At 27.6% G+C, this 23,071-nt stretch overlaps 1 protein-coding gene across 1 annotated transcript in view; it reads left to right on the forward strand.

The window, feature by feature from the left end:
• The window catches only part of LOC129610845 (uncharacterized protein DDB_G0283357), a 255,592-nt gene that overhangs the window by 174,976 nt on the left and 57,545 nt on the right, over positions 1-23,071 (forward strand). The window contains exon 8 of the mRNA XM_055523599.1: positions 11,025-11,214. Coding sequence (XP_055379574.1) covers positions 11,025-11,214 — 190 coding nt within the window. The remainder of the gene's footprint in view (positions 1-11,024; positions 11,215-23,071) is intronic.

Here is a 23,071-nt window from a genome sequence, read left to right on the forward strand (position 1 = left end):
GGAGGACAAAGAAACGATTAAAAAATTGAAAAATGAAAGTAAATAAAACTTTAAAAGTCTTTGTCATTTTCTTTAAAAATATTTTTTAAGGGTTTTTCTATATAAATAATTAATTATGAATATTTGTTTTTCCACTGTTGTTGGATTTAGTTTCCAATATTAGAAAGAATACACAAAAAAAGAAAAACAGAAACTTTTAAAATATTCTTTTGAATAAATTTTAGTCCTAATGAATTTTTATTTAAAGCAATTAAAATGTTTTGGTAATTGGATGAAATTTGAAAAGTTTTTGTAGGTATATTGGATTTATTGGAATGGAAGAAAATAGTGGAATTAAGTAATATTTTTGTTATGAAATTATAATTTGAATATTAAGTTTTTATTCTCAAATAAATACAAAATTGCCGCTCCACATGTGAATTTAAATCAATTTAAAAATTTTTATATAGTAGATATTTTTTTTTTTTTTTCCTTTCTTCACTCCTAGAAGGAGCATAGGGCTAGTGCATGATTTCTCATGCACTAGTTTCATAGCGTCATAGAGTTTAACTAGGTAGGTGACTAGCCTGCCGTAGTTTTATTTATATTAATTATTTGAGGTTATTAATATTTTACTGTTTATTTTTCTTAGTCTTTAGTATCGAATATTATGAATATTTGAAAATTACTTGTATAATATTCATTAGTATTGCATATTAAGTTATATAATATTGAATATAATTTTTATAGTGACCTGACCGGGGTTTAAACCCGAGACCCTTCGGTTAAAGGGCCGGTGACATAACCACTGCACCAATGGTCAGATAGTAGATATTAGTATTTTAATAACATGTACGTAATTCTGAAATTGTCCATTAAAGTTGCTTTCATTTGACACTATTTTATTCGGGCTTAGTATAAAGATTTCAAGTTTTTAAATTTTCTTACTATTTCCACTTTAATATTGTGAAAAATTGATTTATACACTACACTCAGGGCCGGTGAAGACTTGCCCGGAATAAATATTACGAATATCGAACAATAAATCACTTTCTTGCAAATGAATCATGCTGAATGCAAGCTTATAGTCAAAGAATTAAAGCCTGAAATTAAACTTTCATCTTTTTGTTTTGTAATGTTTGTTGTAAATAGAAAGAATTTTTTTTTGCAAATTTAATTACAGAAAGAATTTTTTAAACGCCGTTGCTTTCCCGGGCTCATTGCAAATGCTTACTTTGCAAATGCTAGTACACTGAAACAAATAAATTCAATTTTAAACATGAAAACAACAAAGATCAAAACATCAAAACAAAAAAGATGTTGAACTTTTAAGGTTGATTTTTCCAAACATTATTTTTCAAAAATAGGAAAATGTTTGATCAAAACCGAATACATAAAAATATGAATAAAGTTTTGTTTGATTTTCCAACAATAGTAAAATGTTTAATTAAAAAAAATTAAGAGTTAAAGAAAATTAATTAAAGAAATGGTCGTGCAAGAAATTATAAAGTAAGTCTCTTTCTTAGCTTTACACTTAGAAGAAAAAAATTATTCATAAATTTCTAAAATTTTGTACTTTTTCAATAAATTTGGGAAACAGCTACCATAGCGTATCTAAAATTGGCAATTTTATTTTTTATAAAGCGCTTAAATTTATCACGTAAATTCCGTAAAATATATTGCAACATTTTTTGTAATACGTTTTTCGGGATAATGATCAAACAAAATTGTACAAAATTCCGCCTTTAACGGCATACATCTTTTTGGTTCTTTAAGTTTGGAATTTGTAAATCCTACTTAGAGAAATGAAGAATTCCTGATTTTCTATTTTATATAAAATAAAGTTGGGTCAAACCAATGGTTTGTATTGTAGCACTTTTCCCTTCAGCAAGTGAAAATTCTGCTTTTAAATACAGTCTATGTATACCTATCAAACTATTAAAATTATTTTCATTCATATACAAAACTATTTCTAGAATTGCATATATTTAGGATGACGCATATATGCAGTGTTTGAAATAAAGCAAAAATTAATATAAAAAGGGGTTAACATAATGCTCGATTTTAAGGTTTAATTATGTGAGTTAAGAAAAATAATTATATTTTTTAATTTCATGGAATTTACCGTTAGCTTTTTATGTTTATAGAAATTTGAAAAAGCTTGCGGTTTCGGAAATATAAGGTGTCAAAAATTCAAATTTTACAAATTTCAAGAGGCCATAACTTGAGAGGGGAAGGAGATGGAAAAAAATTTTCTTCTAACGAAATGAACTATTTGTTAATGTCTAAAAGCCCATAAATTTGTTAATGCTTCTACAGGCTGGGGTCTAGAAAATAAACGACATCAAAAATTTGGAAAAAACGAACTTTAGATAACGGTAAATTTGAGCGGCCATTTTGTTTTTCTAAAGTTAACCTTTAGTATACCCCGCTAGGGGAAGTAAGCCACTGCCTTTCTGCGTTTGCAAAATTTGAAAAATCCTTATGGTTTCATTGCACTAAATAGTTAAAGAATGGCATTTTTAGGGTTTTGGGGGGGTATAACTTCTAAAGGGGGGGAGATAGGTAAAAATTTTGTTCCACGAAAATAAGTTTCTAGTAAAAATCTATGTACGTACAAAATTTCAGCTTTCTATCTTCAAGGGTGTAGAAGTTTTGTAAACAGACACACGGATGGACGGACGGACGGACGGACGGACGGACGGACAGAGTGAAACTAATAAGCACTTTTTTTTCAAAAATTTTTTGGAAAAGTGCTAAAAAATAAAGAAATTTAATACATTATAAGAAATAAGGGCTATATTAAATTTTTTCTTAAGAATTTTAAGTATACGAACAGCAATATCAGCATCAAAACTAATTTACATCTCTACTTAAAATTTTTTCTATCCAGGAAGTGCATTTGTTTAAACCACGGACAACTTCGATAATTACTGATGCTATTGGCCATACAAAGTTAACGAAATTGTAGAATAATACTATCTGCATATCTGATAATGAAATATATCATATTGTCATTTGATTTAATTCATTTCAGTTTTCGAATTGTAAATCATAATTTCTGAAGAACAATCAAGCAAATATTCATGTTTTATAGTTTGTAAAGACTATATTGTCGAATATTAATATTCAGCCATTGGCTTATTTCTCTTTAGATCTTGATTTTTCTTCATAAGATGCAGTAAAACGCAGTTAAGTCTGCCAAATGCAAATTCTAACGCTAGTTAAAGTTGCTCTTGTAGACTTAACAGTTTTTGAGAATTTTAGATTATATGGTAAAATAATTATAAAAAATTATTAACCAATAATATCGACTCACTTATGGGTGAAATCGGATAAATGTTCAATTAGTGAACTTTTGTAGTTAACAAAAAGGAAAACCATTAAAAAAAATCAGTAGTACTTAATTACTTTTTTTTTCGAGGAAAATCTGATAATTTTTTAAGGTTTTTTTGCTTTTCTCAAAATTAAAAATTGATTAAAAACATTGATAAATAAAAAAAACCCATTACGTGATAAAATCAAAAATTTCAATTATTTTGAAATCATCTCTTTTTATTGTTCAACTACATTATTTTTAAATAATACACACACACAATGCAATTGTGTATGTTTGCATACATAGTCAAAATCAGGATTTTCTTTTTGCAAATTTTTAATCCGCTTTCATATCTCGAACATTCAAGAAATTTCAACAAAAAAAAAAAACAAAAACGAGAGCTTATTTGAAATGAAAAAATAAAAAAAAAAAGAGAAAAACAAAAAAAAAAGAAAAAGGAAAAAATTTTTATTTTATTTTTGTAAACTTTTGAAATAATTTTCAATTTCTGAAAGAAAAATCAGGAAGAAAAATATTATTTAAATTGTGAATAAGGAAAAAGGAAATATTTTTAAATAGAAAAGGAAACATTAAATGGAGTTTTGTTTCTCGTTAGGATTAAAAAGTCTAAAAGGAAGAATTCACTTTTTTATCTGTTTTGTTTTTGTGTTTTCTTTTTCTGTACCAAATGTAATGAAAAATTGTCGAAGAAGTTAAAAAATATAAAGATTATTAAAAAATAGCACATTACATACAAATTATGAGTATTACATGAGTTTTTAGAATTACTTTTGAATAGGAACCTTTACATTTCTATTGTATGACGTGTAAGGTCTATATATATGAAAAGTTCTTTGACATAGAGAAGATCGTTTAGATAAGTTTGTTCTTATACGTTAGAATATGTAAGTTATTGAGTCATTCAGGGAAAAGTAAATGTACTTAATCGCTCTATTTCAAATCTATGGTTAATAAATTTTAAATGTCAAACAACTTTCCTGATTCATGATTTGAGTTTTACAATGAGTTTTTATAAAATCAGATATTTAAGCAATTACACTCAAACAATATAGAAATTCATTTCAAAGCGTTTTCAAAATCTGACAAATATTGCAGTAATAATAAAGTTCAGAGTTGAGTTAAGGAAGTAATATTTTGGATGATTGCGGAAGTTATGTGTATATGATTCAGAAAAAAGATATTTAAAAATTTTTTATAAATCTTGAAGAACAGCCGATGCTCGAAAAAAAGAGGATAAAAAAAATAATCTGATAATATTCAATTACGTACTGAAAAATTATTCATATTAAAATTTTGTATACCCACAATTTTCTTTGATTTATTCAGTTAACTGGAAGAATTCAATTTCATTTAACTACTAAAGTAATTAAATAATTTTCTGTAATTGAGTAAAGAATTGCAGTTATGTATCGCTTTAATGTAAGTACTTTAATGTAATTTCAAAACTTCAACTACGATGATTAAATATAAAATTCGTCTTTCAAATTTTAGGTATTTCAAATACAATATAAGCAAATAGTAAGTGCATAGTCAATCGAGTGACTATCTTAAATTATTGGATATTAGTAGGGTTCAAAGGGATTTAACTGAATTCTTATATTCAGAGAATTTCGAACTTCGAATCAACTGCGTGTATAAAAAGACTCCCCGGCCTATAACAGGGGGAAGAGAAAATGATGGCCCATTTCCTTTGCTCATATCTAGGAAACAGGTGGAGATGCCTGTTACCTGTTTTCTTCTTACGGACTACGGATCAGGTAAATGTAAATTCCAAAAACCTTTGCCGGTTTCTGAAGAGGTCTGGCTGGTTCTCATAAGCTCGGGAAGATTCTGTGAATCCGACGGTATCACAACGGACAGTCCTTTACTATGTGTACCTTACTATGTGTCGACTACCCGCGTCGATAGAACCTTACTTAAGCTGACGCAAAAAAAGCCATGAAGAAATTCATAACAATAGTGATAATGAGTAAATTATCTAAAAATTACATATACATTTTGGTATTTCTGTAGTATCTATGTAAGATATTCAATGGCAACATATTTGTCCTACAAGCAAATATTTACTTTTTAGTTTACTCAAATTTTGAAGATTTCAATCGTGCTTCTAATTTTTAAAGAAGAATTATTATTTTCGGAATAGAAATACATTTAAGTTCAATGGATTTGATTATCTCCCTATTAACTGTTTAAAAGAACTTAAAAAATTTAGCAATAGGTATTTATAAGTAAAACGAACATCAAATTTTCTTTATGTCGAAATCAAAAATCGGATCTAATTTTACAACATGCGTTTTGCCAGTATAAGATATAAGTTTTAAAATATTACCGAAAATTAATAAATGAAAAATCGATAGTTCATTTCCCAACACCAATAGGTATTAATTCTTAAAATGTAAAAGAAAATTTATGGATTTCCTAGGAAATATTGTTCCAGTCAGAATTTTTTTGCGTTCGATAAATAAAAGTTAGCAATATTTTAAGTAATCACAATTTACAAGGTTATATTGTCCAATAATATGCAATTTTTTTATGTCCATTAAAGTTGTCCACCGTAAAATCACGTTATTTTAGCCATATGGAAACAATGAATTGTATATTACACTATGTGTATGGTTGTTACATGCTGCTGAACAAAAAAATAATTCAAATACAATGTCGTACTTTTTAATTTGATTTGCATGACATTTAAACATTAAAATCTGTAAAGTTAATTAAAATAATAAAAATAAATTAAAAAAAGAAATAAAAATAACTGAACAATAACATTTACACCACACCTTTTATTGATGTAATCAATGGTAAAAGTCATCATACCTGTGCGAAAATATTATTGTGAGGTCATAACTTTCAAATGCTTATCTTCGTCTCTTTTTGTTTTTGAGTAATTTTTCTATTATTTGAATTACTGCAAGGAAGTTGTATAATTGTCATATGAGCATTCGTTTTTTACTAATTAAATTATCAAATATTCGCGGTTTTTGGTTATCTTTTGAATCAATTTAATTATGTACCCATGTAGCTTAATTTAAGTGGGTGTGCCAAAGTTTATCAGTTAATCGAATAATAACTTATGTTTATTATAGGTTGTGCTAACTAGATCGAGGAAACTATATTTAAAAAACTTTCAATATTAATTTTTCTAACTCTAGCAGACATTAATTTTTTTTTAAAATCTCCGTAAAAATTAAAACTAATTAATTTTACTTTGGTTAAATTATATAGCGAATTCCAATGTATTTTAAGTTTTGTGTTATAAGATAACCAGAATCTTGGAGGAATGTAGCGATTAAAATTATAAAAATGTCATCAGAAATAGCGAAATAATTCGTTTACAGGAATGACATTTTTATAATATTGGTAATTTTAAACACATTAAGAGACATATAAAAATTTATTGAGCTGCAAAAAAGTCATCTGCGGTATGTACATATATTCCTGGTCAGCATAAAATTCTTAAATGACACCAAACCTTCACAAGTTGTTTCTTGTTCTGTCGAGGACGAGTGCTATTGTAATTGGGTAAATTCGAACAACTGGTTTGGGTAGCCGCCATCTAAACTCAAAGTAGATTATCACTGTAGCCGACAACTTAAGGAGATTATTTTAAATATTTCAAAAACTAATTAAGATATTAATATAAAACTTTGTAAACGGTTATCCTACATGCTATATGTATATATACATTCTGAAAATTTACACGTAATTCCTGCACGGATTCGGGTCTGGCTTCAACATAACATAGATTTAACACACGCGTTGTAGATCCTAAGCTTTCTTACCCCTGGTAATTTGGTTTGATTTACTTACCGGCCACAACCTGACGAATGTGCTTCTGGCCTTAGATAAAATCCGTGCTTCTATCAATATCGTACTTGACAATCGCTATAATGCTGTTTAGGTAATTTAATTTGTCTACCTCTTCTATTATGTGGTTTTGGCTTGTGTTTACTTTCAATAATTTGGTTTTCTTATTATTTATGTTGCCCTATTTCCCTTGCCGAGCACTTCAGTTTGTTTATCATGTCTTGCATATCTGATGCAGAGCGCGTGAGAAGAACTATGCCATTTGCATAATCCAGATCCCGCAGCTTGGCTATCAGTCCACATAATATGCTTTTGTGTATGTTATTTACTTCTTTCATACACTCATCTAGAGCGGTGATAAATAGCAACGGAGATAACGCGTATCCTTATCTTAATAAAGCTTAGATGAATAAAATTTAACAGTCGTTGCGTTTAATTCAGACATATTTTGTTACATATTTTAAAAATAAGTTTTGATACTCAGATTGTCAGGGTATAGCTTATAGTTCAGTCGGTTTAGATCGACCGAAACTATTTTACTCGTTTAATAATATAATTTTTTCCGTTAAAACTTACTTTTCAATCCATATCAAAAATTATGAATTAAGATTAATTACAAAATACCAATGGATTTGCAGTGAAACATACTTTCTACAGTTTCTATTTAATAAAAAGTATAAGCAACACTTAACAATTAGTAAAAAATATTTACAATTATATTAGCGAATGCTATAGCTCTCACTTCTCACAACGACAGCTGACATTTAAATATAATTGTCACCTGGAATGTCACCTGGGGTGCATTTATTATTATCAAAAATAACATTAAGCACTGTGTGGAGCCAAAAATAGAAATAAACATTATGCAAGTTGCATCAGTTAGAATAAAATTAAACAACAAGGAGTTTAAAATCTCGGCTATCTATTGCCCGCCTAGACACAACCTCAAAATACTCTAATATAGAACCTTACTTGAGAGCTTGGGTAACAACTTCATTGTGGGTGGAGATTTTAATGCTAAGAACACCTTTTGGGGTTCGAAGGTAACCACACCCAAGGGCAGGGCCCTGTTGGAAGCTGCAAATCAATTGAAATGTAAATTTTTATGATCTGGAAAACTTACATATTGGCCTACAGATCCACTCCGTACTCCTGATCTCATAGATTTTTTCATTACGAGGGGCGTTGCTAGTGGATACACCCATGTTGATGAAAACTTTGATTTAACATCAGACCTATCTCCTACCATCCTGACTGTAAGTGAAACAATTATACTAAAAAACGAGCCATTGCAACTATCAAATAAAACCACGAATTGGTGTGGATTCCGAGATGAACTACGTCACAGTATTAATTTGAACACTTCCTTAAGAACAGCAAAGCAATTAGAAGAAGAAGCCAACAAATTTATTATAAATGTACAAAACGCAGTGTGGAATAACACGTCAAGATACAAACCAAACACTTACCGTAATTTATATCCTGTGGAAATTAGAAAATTAATTAAAAAAAAAAGAAAAGCTCGCAAAAGGTGGAAAGTGTCTCGTTATCCTCTGGACAAAACCAGAATGAACCAATTGAGTAATAAGCTTAAGAAACTGCTGCGTGAGGCCAAAAACGAATCTATCAAAAACAGGTTGAGTAATTTAACAGCGGAGAAAGATTCCGGTTATTCATTGTGGAAAATCACCAAAAATATAAAAAACCCCAGACTTCAAATACCTCCTTTAAGGAAAGAAGATAATACATGGGCTATCACAGATCTGGAAAAAGCCTGCTCATTTGCGAATTATTTGGAAAATACATTTAAACCTCTCCCGCAGCAGACTATCGATGAAGATTCTTGTGAACGTACAATCCAAGACGTAACACCTGTTAGGAAAATAACAATAAAAGAATTAAAAAATGAAATTGCTAGAATAGATGACAAAAAGGCTCTGGGTTTCGATCTCATAACTGGTACTGTAATAAAAGAACTGCCACTTATTGCACTGAAAATGTTATTATATTTGTTTAACGCAGTAATAAGAATTCAATACTTTCCTGAAATATGAAAAGTTGCTGAGGTGATGATGGTACCAAAACCAGGAAAACCTATAAACCAAATGAAATCCTATAGACCTATATCACTCCTTCCTATTATATCTAAGGTTTTAGAAAGATTGTTGCTAACTCGTATCATGCCCACCATGGAAGAGAAGCATCTAATTCCTAGTTACCAGTTCGGGTTTAGAAGCAGTCTCAACAATAGACCAAGTACATAGGATCACAAATATTATTGAAAATTCGCTGGAAAATAAACAAATCTGCTCGGGTGTGTTCTTGGATGTTGCCCCGGCGTTTGATAAGGTGTCGCACAAGGGCCTTATCTATAAATTACAAATCCTACCAGGTAGGATATGTGCAATATTGGAATCCTTAAGAAATAGAACGTTCAGAGTTAAGGAAAAAGATGAATATTCGGATCTAAAGGCTATTGAAGCGGGTGTACCTCAGGGTAGCGTACTGGGCCCTGTTCTTTTCCTGTTATACACTCGGGACATTCCTCAGCCACCAATGTCTACTATAGCTACATTTGCAGATGATACGGCAATCCTTGCTCAGGGTAGTACAGTGCAGGAAAGTACAGCGAAAGTTCAGGAGTCATTAAATGAAATAATATTATGGATGCAAAAATGGAGAATTCTGGTGAATGAAGACAAATCAATCCATGTCAATTTTACGAATCGATCAATCAATAACATCCCAATAGTGCTCAACAACCGGCCTCTACCGTATGCCAATGAAGCGAAATATTTAGGTATGACCCTGAACGCAAAACTCCGTTGGAAAGAGCATATCAAAAAGAAAAAAGACCAGCTAAACATTGCAATTAAAAAACTAAACTGGCTACTGTGTAGATAATCAGAAATTAATGTTTACAATAAACTACTAATTTATAAACAAGTGGTTAAACCAATCTGGACTTACAGGATACAACTCTGGGGTTGTGCGAAACGAACAAATTACCAGTCTATACAAACCATACAGAATAGGGTCTTACGCAACATAGTTAGGGCCCCATGGTATGTGAGAAATAGTACTATTCATAGGAACCTAAAAATGAACACCGTAGAAGAAGAAATTAAAAAACACTCAACAAATCATAATAATAGAATTCAACATCATCAGAATCGTGAAATGCGTGAAATATCAAGTAATAATGAAACTCGACGCCTAAGAAGAAGGAGGCCTACCGACCCAATCTAGGGAAATAAGAGAGAATACAGATCTTTGGGGTTACCATCAATGGATAGTTTTTTCCCCACTCAACAAACAAGCTAAAAAATAATTGCTCGTTAGGTTCAACTGGAACTTAGTTGCAATAAACAACGTTTATAAAAAAAAAAAAAAAACCTGGAATGTGTTAAATTTATACTAACAAATAAAGGAGTTCCTGTGGTTACCTCACTATGTGGAATAATATTATTTTGAAAGAAATATTTAAATTAACAAATAATTTGTGTGTTATTAATGTTTATTCGATATCAAATTTATAATACGAGTATAATTTCTGTGTTTTTTAACCTTGAACATAGAAATTCAATTTAATTGTAACATTAAGAAAAATAACATACGTTATTTAAGGTATATTTTCATTAAATTTTATTTTTATAATTATTTTTAACGTGAATAAACTTTTGTATTCTTTATTCAAGTAATGAGAAAATAAATTTTCCGTGACGAACTCTCTTTATTTTATACAAGTATACCAAACATTATAATGCTTTTATAAAATCAATCATAAGAGTGTACTAATGAATAAAATATATATGTATATACACTACATACGCATCGACATATATTTTTAATATAAATACTTAACAAAGAATATGATATTTTTTTTATTCATTTTCAGGGCCTATTCTCAAGGATAACATTCCGTGAGCCTGTATTTTTAGGCGGAACTGGTAATATTACCGGTTTGTCAAAACGTTTACCAGTACAAAATGGTATGATTGGTTGTATCCGTCGTTTTATTGCAAATGAACACGAATATAAATTTACTGAATATCCAGTGGGCGATGTAACAAAAGGATTTGATATACGTAAGTTCACATATATTTATTTTCATATTACATACTTTTTTATTCTCCTATACAAATATTATACTTTTCCATTATTTCCCTGTATTATAACTAATATACTTTAATATACTTTAATATTATGTATTATTAGAATATTACATTTATATACCAATATAATTACAATTTGAATATAAAATGAAAATGTATATAATATTATAATTTGTATATATGTATATTATATAGCTACTTAATAACTATATTCAATTTTTAATGAATAAAAATTGAGTAAAATAAAATTCTAATGATAAAAATAATAACGTTAATGATGATGATTATTATTTGAAATATACAGTTATGTGAGTATAATTTTCTACCTTGGAAAATATAAAGCTTCCTCTATACCACAAAAATTATTATAATGATTTTGTAGATTTCTATATAATAAAAATATTTTTCAATTAAAAAAAAAACAAAAATAATGAAAATCATTACATTAAACCATTAACATCAAAAATATTAAAAGCAACCTTATATGATCGTTCCAACGTGAAATATTTGAAATTATAAAAACATACATGATATATGTACGTATATAATGGAACATATATATTTACGTCATTTAATAAATATAAGTAATAATTTTTAATTTTAATGCTACTGTAGAGGATAACATTATAAAAATATGTACATATGCGCCTGAAATTATGCTCTTTGATTTTGAAATCCTCTTACAAGTACAAAATATAATAAAAATGAGGTACTTGAATGAAATAAATTTTTTCCGATATGTTTCTATAACAGGAAATAAAAATTGTAAAATGAATGGCTATTACCCAACTAACCTAGAATATTGTAGAAGGGATTGTTAAAGTTGTAAGAGCAAAATTTAATGGTCTACATATTTATAGGCTTGATTCAATTTCCAATTAGATGAATAATAATAAATAAAAAGTTAAAAAAAAAATAAAATAAAAAAATGAGAATTTTTCAATTCTTCACGTATTATGAGGAATTAATTTTGCTTTCCTATATGAAAGTCGGCTAATTTTTACATTTCTTCTCTGATCTGCAAATTATCAGGGATTTAACACTATTTTGCTGGTAAAACTCAAACTATTAATTAAAATTTTATCCTTCTACAACAATAATAATTAAATGATCAAAATTCGACAAATGTGGTAATTACTATACAAATCCTTCTGTTATAATGTGTTAGTCGCTCTCACGTTTATTAATAAGGCTGAGTAAGTTATTTTCAATTTTTCTCGAAATAGTATTTTCGAGTCCTGAGCCGCAGTTGAATAACTAATAATAAAACACCAACAACATTCAGAATTTTGTTAAAAAATAGTCTTATATGGTTTTTGTATAAATAAAAAAATATAAAGAAAAAAATATCGAAAATAATATTGTGCTTGTATGACACTAGAGCAGTGATTCCCAAAGTGGTCTATATAGACCCCCAGGGGTCTACGAAGACCTGCTGGGGGTCTACGAAGGTGAAAAAAAAATTTGGGGGTCTATCAAATGAAAATGGGGGTCTACGAAATGAAAATGAGGGTCTATACAATGAAAAATTCCCTTTTTGAAAGACAATATGCTTTTTCATTTATAAACCAAAAATTCAAATTAAACGGAAAAATATTTTTACGAAAAATTCAAATCAAAAAACTGAAAAACATAAAAAAAATTCAAATTAAAGAAAAAAAAATAAGTGTGTTTCATTTGTTTTACTTTTTTCATTTCGTTTCTTCCTTCGTTTAAACTCCCACTTCAACTGTGTGTGTAAGATAGAAAATTTTTTGTTTTTTTTTTTTCGAATTTGAAATTTAATTTCGAAAAGAATAATAAACTGAAATATAGTGGAAATGGAACTGTTTTAGTTGGAGAATAAAAAAATAGAAATTGGCATATTAATTGCTTGTGTTTTTAGATTACTTAGAATGTAATAAAATCATGATTTTTTGAAAAAAAAAGTAAAAATATAAGTTTGTTAAATTAAAATAAAGTGAAATAATATAATTTTGTCTGAGAATTACGGAGAACAGTAAGTACATGCTACATTATTATATAGATATTGCTAGAAAACAAAACTGAAAAGTAAAATTCTATAAAACTTTTGCTATTTTTTTCTTATTTTTAATTTTAATTTTGAAAAAAAAAACATTAATCAGAGTACAAAGTTAACGTTTACAAATTATGAATGAAAAATTCAAATGAAAAGGAAAAAAAAATTATTTGTTTTTTTTTTTTGTATTCCATTTCTTCTTTCTTAAATTCGAACTTCAACTGATACATGCTTAAAAAATAGAGAAAAATAAAGTTTTTTAACTATATATTTTTTTTGTTTTTTTTGTCACTTTTTTCGTCCGTAAAAAAATATTCAAAAATAAACGGTTGGTTCAGGCAAATAAATACATGTAAAATGCTGAACGTACGCTATTGATGCGTAGCACACTTTTTCTCTTAATTTCATATATTTTGTCGAAGTCAGCTACACAAAAACAACAAAATATATGAAAGTGTATTACGATTCAATATAGGCTACGTTCAGCATTATTGTACATTTTTTTGCCGTTTGAAATTAAAGCAAATCTTTCGTATTACATATTTTGGTCTCGTGTATTGAATAAAATTTTGTTTTCCAGAAAAGTACTTAATAATAAGTACATAAGTACTTGTTGTTTTGTACTTAATTTTTAAGAAATCAGTATTATTATTGCACTGCCAGATTCTTAAAAAGTTAATGGATTAATTTTGTTCATAGATAACCCCACAGAACATGAGTGAATCAAAAAAGAAATGCAGGCAGTACAATGTTGATTATTTAAAATTTGGGTTTATCCCATCATTATTGGACCAGCAATTGCCATTATGCCTTATATGCAGCAAAACTTTAGGTAATGACGCTATGAAGCCGTCAAAGCTCCAAGATCATCTGAAGAGATGTCACCCTGATTATGTTGATAAAGATTTGAAATTTTTTCAAGGTCTTAAAAAAAAACTTCGGAACAGACCCACGTTGGATAAAATGTTGGCTTCAACGTCACAAAAAAACAATGATGGGTTGAGAGCATCCTATAATATTTCATTACTCATAGCAAAACCCGGAAAACCGCATACCATTGGTGAAGATTTAATTATGCCAGCTGTTGAAGAAGTTTTAAAAACTGTTCTACACAAGCCTTCATTTGATATAATTAAAAAAATTCCTTTAAGTAACAACACAGTTCAAAGGCGTATCGATGAAATGAGTAGTGATGTTGAAAGCTTCTTGTGCAAATTTTTGAAAACGACTAATTTTTCCAAACAGCTGGATGAGTCAACTTTGCCGGGTAATGAAGCTTTGCTATTGGCATATGTTCGCTTTATCATGAATGAAAATATGTACGAAGAATTGTTGTTTGCCAGAAATTTGGTTGCTGATACAAAAGGTGAAACAATATTTAATGTTTTACAGGATTATTTTTTAGAAAAGGAAATTCCTTTGAAAAATATAATATCGATTGCCACAGATGGAGCACCCGCCATGGTTGGGCGTTATCGTGGATTTATAAGTTTTTTAAAAAAAAATGTACCTGGAGTACTAGCGATTCATTGCGTCATCCACAGACAACATTTAGTTGCTAAAAATTTAAATTCAAGATTACATGAATCTCTTCAATTTGTGATCGATGCCGTTAACAGTATTCGAAATAATGCGTTAAATACGCGATTATTTGCGCAGTTGTGTGAAGAAAACGATGAAAATTTTACCCAACTCCTTTTTCACACAAATGTACGCTGGCTTTCAAGAGGATTATGTCTCTCCAGATTTTTTGCACTTTTTGAAACTGTTTTGGAGTTTCTCGAAAGTCATGATGAAAATTTGAAAGAAAACTTAGTAAATAGAAAAACAGATATAGCTTATCTAACTGATTTATTTGCTAAATTTAATGGGGTGAACTTGCAATTGCAAGGTGATAATTTAAACTTAATAAAAACCAAATCTATAATCTCTGCATTTCTTGCCAGAATTAAGATAATGAAGCAAAACATCGGACGTTATGAATTTTCCCAGTTTCCTAATTTGTCACCGGAAATATGCCAAGAAGACGATGTTTTAATTTATGTTCAACATTTGGATTCGCTATATTCAGATTTTGAGACTAGATTTGAAGATATTTTAACGCTTGTAATACCCCAATGGATAATTGATCCATTTGGTGAGATTGAGGAAATGGATGTTACCTTACAGGAGGAATTAATTGGAGTTAGTACTAACGAAGAGCTAAAGGTACAGTTTAGAAGGGGATACCAACAATTTTGGCTTCAAAAGGACATACCTGCTACTTATCCTAATTTATGGATTGTTGTAAGAAAGTTTTTAATTGCTTTCCCATCTTCATATCTTGTAGAAAGGGGGTTTAGCGCAGTTATGAATCTCATAACCAAAAAAAGAAACAAACTAGATATTATTAACCGAGGAGATTTGAGGTTAAACCTCACTAAATTAAAGCCAAACATTGATAGTTTATTATCAAATCATCAAATTCATCCCTCTCATTAAATTATTTTTATTTTTTCTAAAAATGTGATGTATTTTAAAAATAATATGTGATAATATTGACCGAAAAAGTTTAATGATATGTATAATATTGAATTAATTTTTTTTTTAGTTTTGCTCATGTAAGAAGTACTTTATTTTTATTTAAGTTTAATTTATATTTTGTTGGTTTCGTTCATGTAAGAATTACTTTACTTTTATTTAAATTTGATAATTAAATTATTTAAATTTAATAACCAAATTGATTATGTTTTTTATTTAACTTTCTAACATCATAAGGGGTACCTTACTGCTGTTAGAAATGTAAATTTTTCAAAGACAATAGTTGGGGGTCTACCAAAAAATGAAAAACACGACAAGGGGTCTACGAGAGAAAATAGTTTGGGAACCTCTGCACTAGAGTGTAAAGTTGAATTACATTTTCGTAAACTTGATTGATGTAAGTATGTGCTATACACACTCTCGTGCAAACGCATTTATTAAATTGTCTCACATATGTGGTAATAAAAATTCGCTAATCTTTTGCAAAATTTTTTAGATGGGACGAAGTTTCTTTGGATTGTTGTTGTCATTGTTTCCTTCGTAAATAAATCAAAGTCGACATTTTATTTTTCGCTTTCTTTTTATTCCTTTATAATTTTTATTTTATATTTTGTTTTTGTTTTTATTTTTTTCTTTTCACTCACATATTTTTTTTTTTGACAATCGTATATTCCACATCGTTTTGTGTATGCGAAATTGCCTTCTCTTTGCAACGTTAATTTTTCTCATTCTCATTCATTCCGGTTTTCAATTTTTCACTTTATTTTGTTTTTCTAAATTATTTTTGTTTTTTTTTTTCTTTTTCTTTTATTACTTTGTTTCATTCTTTTGTTTATGTATGTTTATTTTTTATTTTTTTTTGTTTTTTTTTTTTTTTTACAGAATTCATTTCTATGCTTTCTTTTATTTTAACTTTTTTTTTATTATAACGGAAACGTGAATTCCCCGTGTATATTTTATGACATACGTGTGAATTTACCAACTTTACAGGAAACAATTTGGGACAAACTGACAAAAAAAAGGAAAAAAAAACAAATGGAAATAAATTGATGTAAAATGGCAGAATGTGTGAATGACAAAAGTTTGAGTAGCAATTAGAAAAAAAAGATAAAAAAAAAATTAGGAAAAAAACAAAAAGAAATCACAAACTTGAAACAAAATAATGTTTATTTAAAAATGAAATTTCTATGTTATAGCGAGAAGAGATGGCAAATCATTTTGAACGTATTGGAGGATTGATAATGGGCCAATTTTATTGTGATGAATTACAAATTAAAAATAATGGGAAATAAGATTCGAAGAGATAATTTTCATTTGAAATTTTTTTTATATGAGTTGAAGTTTTTCATATATTTTTTCAATAATCAGAACAAATTTTGTCTATTATCAAAATGAAGTATCTTTATGGAAATTCGAAGTAATCAAAATATTTCGCTCTGATGGAAGGAAAATTAAATTGTCAATTAATATTTTATGAACATTTCTTCATCTTTTATTTTATTTTCTAATTAACATTGTGAGAAATTATGAATAATTTTTAAATAATTGGTGTTTTAAATGAAATCTTTATGAGATATTAATCGAAAAATCAACCGTTCGTAGCTCAAAATTTGCTGTTGGATTTAATAAATTTTAAATCTGATTCTAACAAATTTTCTTTTATATTACCACCAATGCTAAACTCGCATGCTTTGTACTTCTGATTGTATCTTGTTAAAACGCCCCAACCAACTAATTAAGTACATCATTTTCATTTTCAAAATCAACGTTATTATAAACCTCAACTATTTTGCTATGATTTCGGGAATGAAAAACTGATGCATTTTCCTATTAAATAAAAAATATATATATGCTCTTTAACAACATTCTCATTATATTCTTTTGTTAACAGTTAAAATTATTAAAAAAGCATAACTGGAGTATTTTGTATTGTTACAAATCAAACACCATAAACGTTATTTGAAAATGTTTACGTTATGCTTGATAATTCCGTTTCCTTTTTAACTTATATGCTTATGTATAATACTAAGAATAATAAGAGTTTTAACAAATGGAGAAACCTTATTTATAGCTATAAGTTATAATCAAGAATCTGATGAATATGGTTTTATAACCTTTCCATAACTAACAATGCGATAAAATAAAGAAGAAGAAAATATACAGTCATGACTCAAAATTAAAGGGCTTCCATTCATCTAATTTTATTATACATTAGATAAAAATATTATTGTAACACATTTTCCTCTTCAACAGAGGAATAATTTGTGTTTGCGCGAAAGTAACATGGAAAAGTTGAAATAACTGTTGTATAACTTCTATTTTCTCTCTTTTTCCTTTTTTGTTGGAAAAAATACATTTTCTTTTTCAAATAATATAATCTAGTTCTTCTATTGTTGTTGCATTCAAAAGTAGAAAAATCTGTTTTAAACAAAAAATAAATTCAAAGACGTGCGGCTGCATATATAGTATGTTACAACATTTTTATGGTTAAGGTTTCCACTAAAGGAGGCATTAAAAGCATCTTGGCTTTCTTCTATAATACATTTTATCTTTATTCTTTTGGTTTTTTTTTGTTTTTATTGGGCTATGGGCTACTATTAAAAAAACATTAAACTGAACATAGAATAAATGGGCGTTAGAGTACACGCGAGTTTATTTTTGACAATAGTAGATGACGATGGGAATAGTATTGTAGGTATAAAGAAACGTTATATCGCTGTATTATATCTAATTGAAACGATATACACTGATTATAAGATTATATACAAATACACTCACAAATTACAGTAATATGTGAGGATACGTGTAAAAACATAAAATTACATGGAGAAATTTATAGATTAAGATCGTATGTGAAATGTGATGGTTCGTTTGCTTTCTTTTGAGAAAATTATTAGAAAATTGTTTTTGTAGGTGTAACAAGAACCTACGCGATATTTTTGTTTTTGCTTCTTTTTCCTTTTTTTTTTGTATTTCTTCTCGTTACATGTATTTGTTTTTATTAAAAAATATTTATAAAACAAGAAAGAAATAAATGATGATGCGGTTTTTATTAATTTCTTCCAAAAAATATTTTTGTTGTTTTATTTCTCTTTCTCTTTCTGCCTCAGTCTCTCTGTCACTTTCTCTATTCAGCTCTTATAGTAAAATGTTATAAAAGCGGTAATAAACCATCTTCTCTGGAGAAGGTTTGAAAAAAGAGAAAATGCGACTCTAGAGAATTTTTGTTCTTCTTCTGCTTTTATTCTTATTGTATTTTTTTTGTTCTATGTAGTTATTTAAGTTTTGAAAATTTAGATATATGACAGGTAAACATATTATGTATACACACCTATATCCGATATTAACCGCCTACACATTGAGTATCAACAAGCATTTTACTATACAACATAACGCAACACATAAACAACTTGAATATGCGGTTTTCGTTAACATTTTATAAGAAAAATTACAGACTTTGAAAATGAAAAAGTTTCCAAAAAAAATTTTTATTTTGTATATGTAAAAAAAACCACATCAGGGACCGAAAAATTGAATCTATGATTTAAAATATACATTTTTGTGAAATATTTTACGTTGCGTTCAAACAGGTATCTGTACGTTCAGAAGTATATAATGTATATATATATATGAGTTCATTAAATGTAATTAATTAGGATGATGTTTTATATGCTTATATAGCGTATTATGCTACATATTATAATTGTCTATTTATACATTAATGTTAAACCATTAAAACAACACTATCAGAGTGAAATTTCAGATATTTAAAATTCGAGATTTCTGTGTTCAAAATTTACTTATGTATGTATAATTAGAAATTTCATGTTAAACCTCATGGCTCTTTTTATATTACGGTCATCTTATAGATTTGTCATATTTCGTAATCGATATAATATTATGTATATACGAGAAGGTACAATATGAATATTATGCATTTTTTTTAATGCGGAAGATTTTCTTTATATTAATTTTTGAAATAAAATAGTCCTTAATAATATTATTCCAACAAAAATGGTTCATTTGCAAATTTTGTTTAAAATTTTCACAAAATTTAAGGTGTAACAATTTTTTGTGATCTCTTTATTTACGTGTCAAAATAACACATCTCTTCTTATAATCGAAGAAGTAGCTAGATACTTAAACATCTAAAAAAATTTTAAAGCAGTCGACAGTATTCAGTGTAGCAAATATCTGTCGATTTGTCATAAAAATAAATCCTATCAAAAGGCCTTTTCACTCCATCTTAATATACGTATTTGTAAATTAAGTATCTTTCAAACGAGCAACAAATATTATGTGTTTGTATATGTAAAACTGTACACACCCTGTAAAAGTCTTTTAGGGATTGATGCCATAGAAACCTAATAGAAATTAATAATAATTATTTTAAAATTTTATTATATTCCTTTACATTACATTCGTTATAATTTATATCTGTGCGTAAGTGTGTTATATAAATTATGTAACTATGAATAAATTAATATTATTATGCCAAACAAAATAATATTAACTAACATCACATGTACACATTATTATATACTATAGCTATATCTGTATAAATTTATGATTTTATCAAGTAAGTTTACAGTTTTAACATAATTGTAACGTAGCGAGTATATTTAATGTCAATTAAATAAGAAAATTTCTTCAAAAGAGAACTGATAGCAGTGATTACTCTATATACACATGCCATTTTTCTCTTTATTTCCATTTTAGTGGTTATTAAATTATATTTGTAATGAAATTTAAAATTAAATTATTTTCAATTTAGATTTTCTTTTCGTTTTTGTGTGGAAATTGAAATATGTGATTTTAGGTGTTTTCAAGAAAATAGAAAAGCAAAAAAATTGAAATGAGTAAAATAAGAAGACAAAAAATTTGGTATTACTGAAAATTGCATACTTTTTGGATGAGAACAAAAATAAATTTTGTTTTGAAATTTTTTACATTTTCTTTGAACTTCAACTTTTTGTATGAAAATTGTGTTGAATTTTTAAGTATGTTTTGTTGTTATATGGAATATTTCAAATACAAGAGAAAACATCTTTTAATTTTTATTCCAGGAACTTTTGTTATTATTTGGAATTTGAAAATTTTAGGTTTTCAGAAAAATTATATAGGGTATATAAATTACTTGAAATACTTATATATACAATATTTACAACTAATATAAAGGTAAAATAAAATAAATGTTTCCAAGAAATTATTCAATCTTTTTAGTTCATTGTCATTTTTACCCCAATATTTTTACATTTTCTTTGAAAAAAAAAATTACAACATCAAAATTATAATAACATATTCCAGTTCAGGTATTTGAGAAATCCACAAGATCACAATTTAAATATTTCTAACAGAACAATATTTTACTGTTACGATATATCTACTAATAATATATCGGTACAAAATATCTGCAGTATGTGATACGAGTACATCTGTATGTATTTAGTTTATATTTGATAATTTTACTATGAAAAAATTTGTAAATATTTAAAATTAAAGAATGCGATGAGCCATTGAATATTTCATAGTTAAATAAAGGCCTTTCTTGACTTTCATTTATAATAAGTACTTAATATAGCGGCCTTTTTCTGCCCAACAAATTTCGTTCATAAAATTTTCAATTAAATCGAATTTAGATATAAACGAGAAAAAATAGAGTTGACCTTGTCTACTCTGTGATACACGTACGAATTAGTTATCTTATGTGCGAATAAAGATGCTATAACTGACTATGGGACAGACTATGACTTTAAGTTGCCGTATTACCATATTAATCTTTATGCAAAATTTCAGTACTATGTGTTTTTCAAAACACTGTGTGTGCCAAACCTATGAAAGCTATGCTATTAAAATTCCACGCAAGTGAATATATTAGTAGGGCCAATATGTCTCATAAAAGTCGTTGAAATTTCTTGGCTCCTTCTGGTAGCTGCTATACAACTTCAATAGTAGTTTGGCACACACAGTATTTTGAAAAACACTTTGTACTGAAATTTTGCATAAATTAATATGATAATACGGCAACTTAAAGTCATAGTCTGTCCCATAGTCAGTTATGGCATTTTTATTCGCACATAGGATAACAAATTCGTACGGGTATCACAGAGTTGACAAGGTCAACTCTATTTTTTTCTCGTTTTTTTCTACTTCCACTCTCTTTAAAACTCTTGTTAGCGCAATTAATGAAAATTTTTTTAATTCAGTAAAAACCTGCACGACTTACTCTATGCTTTTTCACTCTACACACATACTTAACACAAGCTCTTCATAGAAGAACTAAGAATTATTGCAGGATATTTAAATAAATTGGGATGAAAAGATATTTTTATATCGTAATACATTTTCTATAAGAATAATTGGCGAAAAATCAGATATTAATAAAGTACTCAAAAAAAACAAGAAAAATAAAGCAGAGATCTAAAATTTAGCGCCATCACCCATGTTAAAGAGTAATGTTTCTGTTAATTTTTGTTGTCATCCAACAGGAATGTAACGATTATGAATTTTTGGTATATTAATGAGAATAATTAAAAAAAAAGTTTTTCATTTGTTCATGGCAGATGAACCACTTTACAGAACATTGGGTTTGTCCGAATCCATTTCAAGCAAATTTATATTCTGAAACTTTGTATTAAACGAATCGAGTTAAAACTTAATATCGTAATATTTCAAGCAAAAGATCAAATATGAAATCCTTTTTCATATTAAAACGAAACAGTTTCGACAGTTTTCCAAAACGACATTTTTATTTTATTTTAGAAATTTTTATGCTACTTGCTAAACTCATATGTTTTACTCGTACTTAGATGAGAAAAATTCATTGAACATATTATAAAAATTATTTTTTTTTACACTTTTTTTTAAATAAAATCAAATATTAATTTACATTTCTTTAATTTACTGTTCAATTACAGTCCAAGGAATAAAAGTATAAGTATTTGTACATTTTTACATATATACATATATGTATATATATACGGTTATTGTGGCAAAAAGTACACCTAATTTTCATTTAAACTAAAGTTTTACTTAAATATAAAATTTTATTCCCATAAACTGGTCATTTGGGGGAGAGAAAAAACATTGAAAAATGAAATCTATATTTAGTTAAGTTGCAAGTACTATCATAAATGTGTGTCTGTATTGTCATCAAACTTCAAATGTAAAAAAAAATAAAACGGTATTGAAAAGAGACAAAATGAACAAATCAACATCTTGTTAAACAACAAACAGAAAAGAAACACCAAAAAAATAAATATAGTTACAACTAATTTTTGCAAAAAAAAA

Source organism: Condylostylus longicornis, unplaced genomic scaffold, assembly GCF_029603195.1.
Source record: "Condylostylus longicornis isolate FDR11 unplaced genomic scaffold, ASM2960319v2 ptg000048l, whole genome shotgun sequence".
Classification (NCBI taxonomy): domain Eukaryota; kingdom Metazoa; phylum Arthropoda; class Insecta; order Diptera; family Dolichopodidae; genus Condylostylus; species Condylostylus longicornis.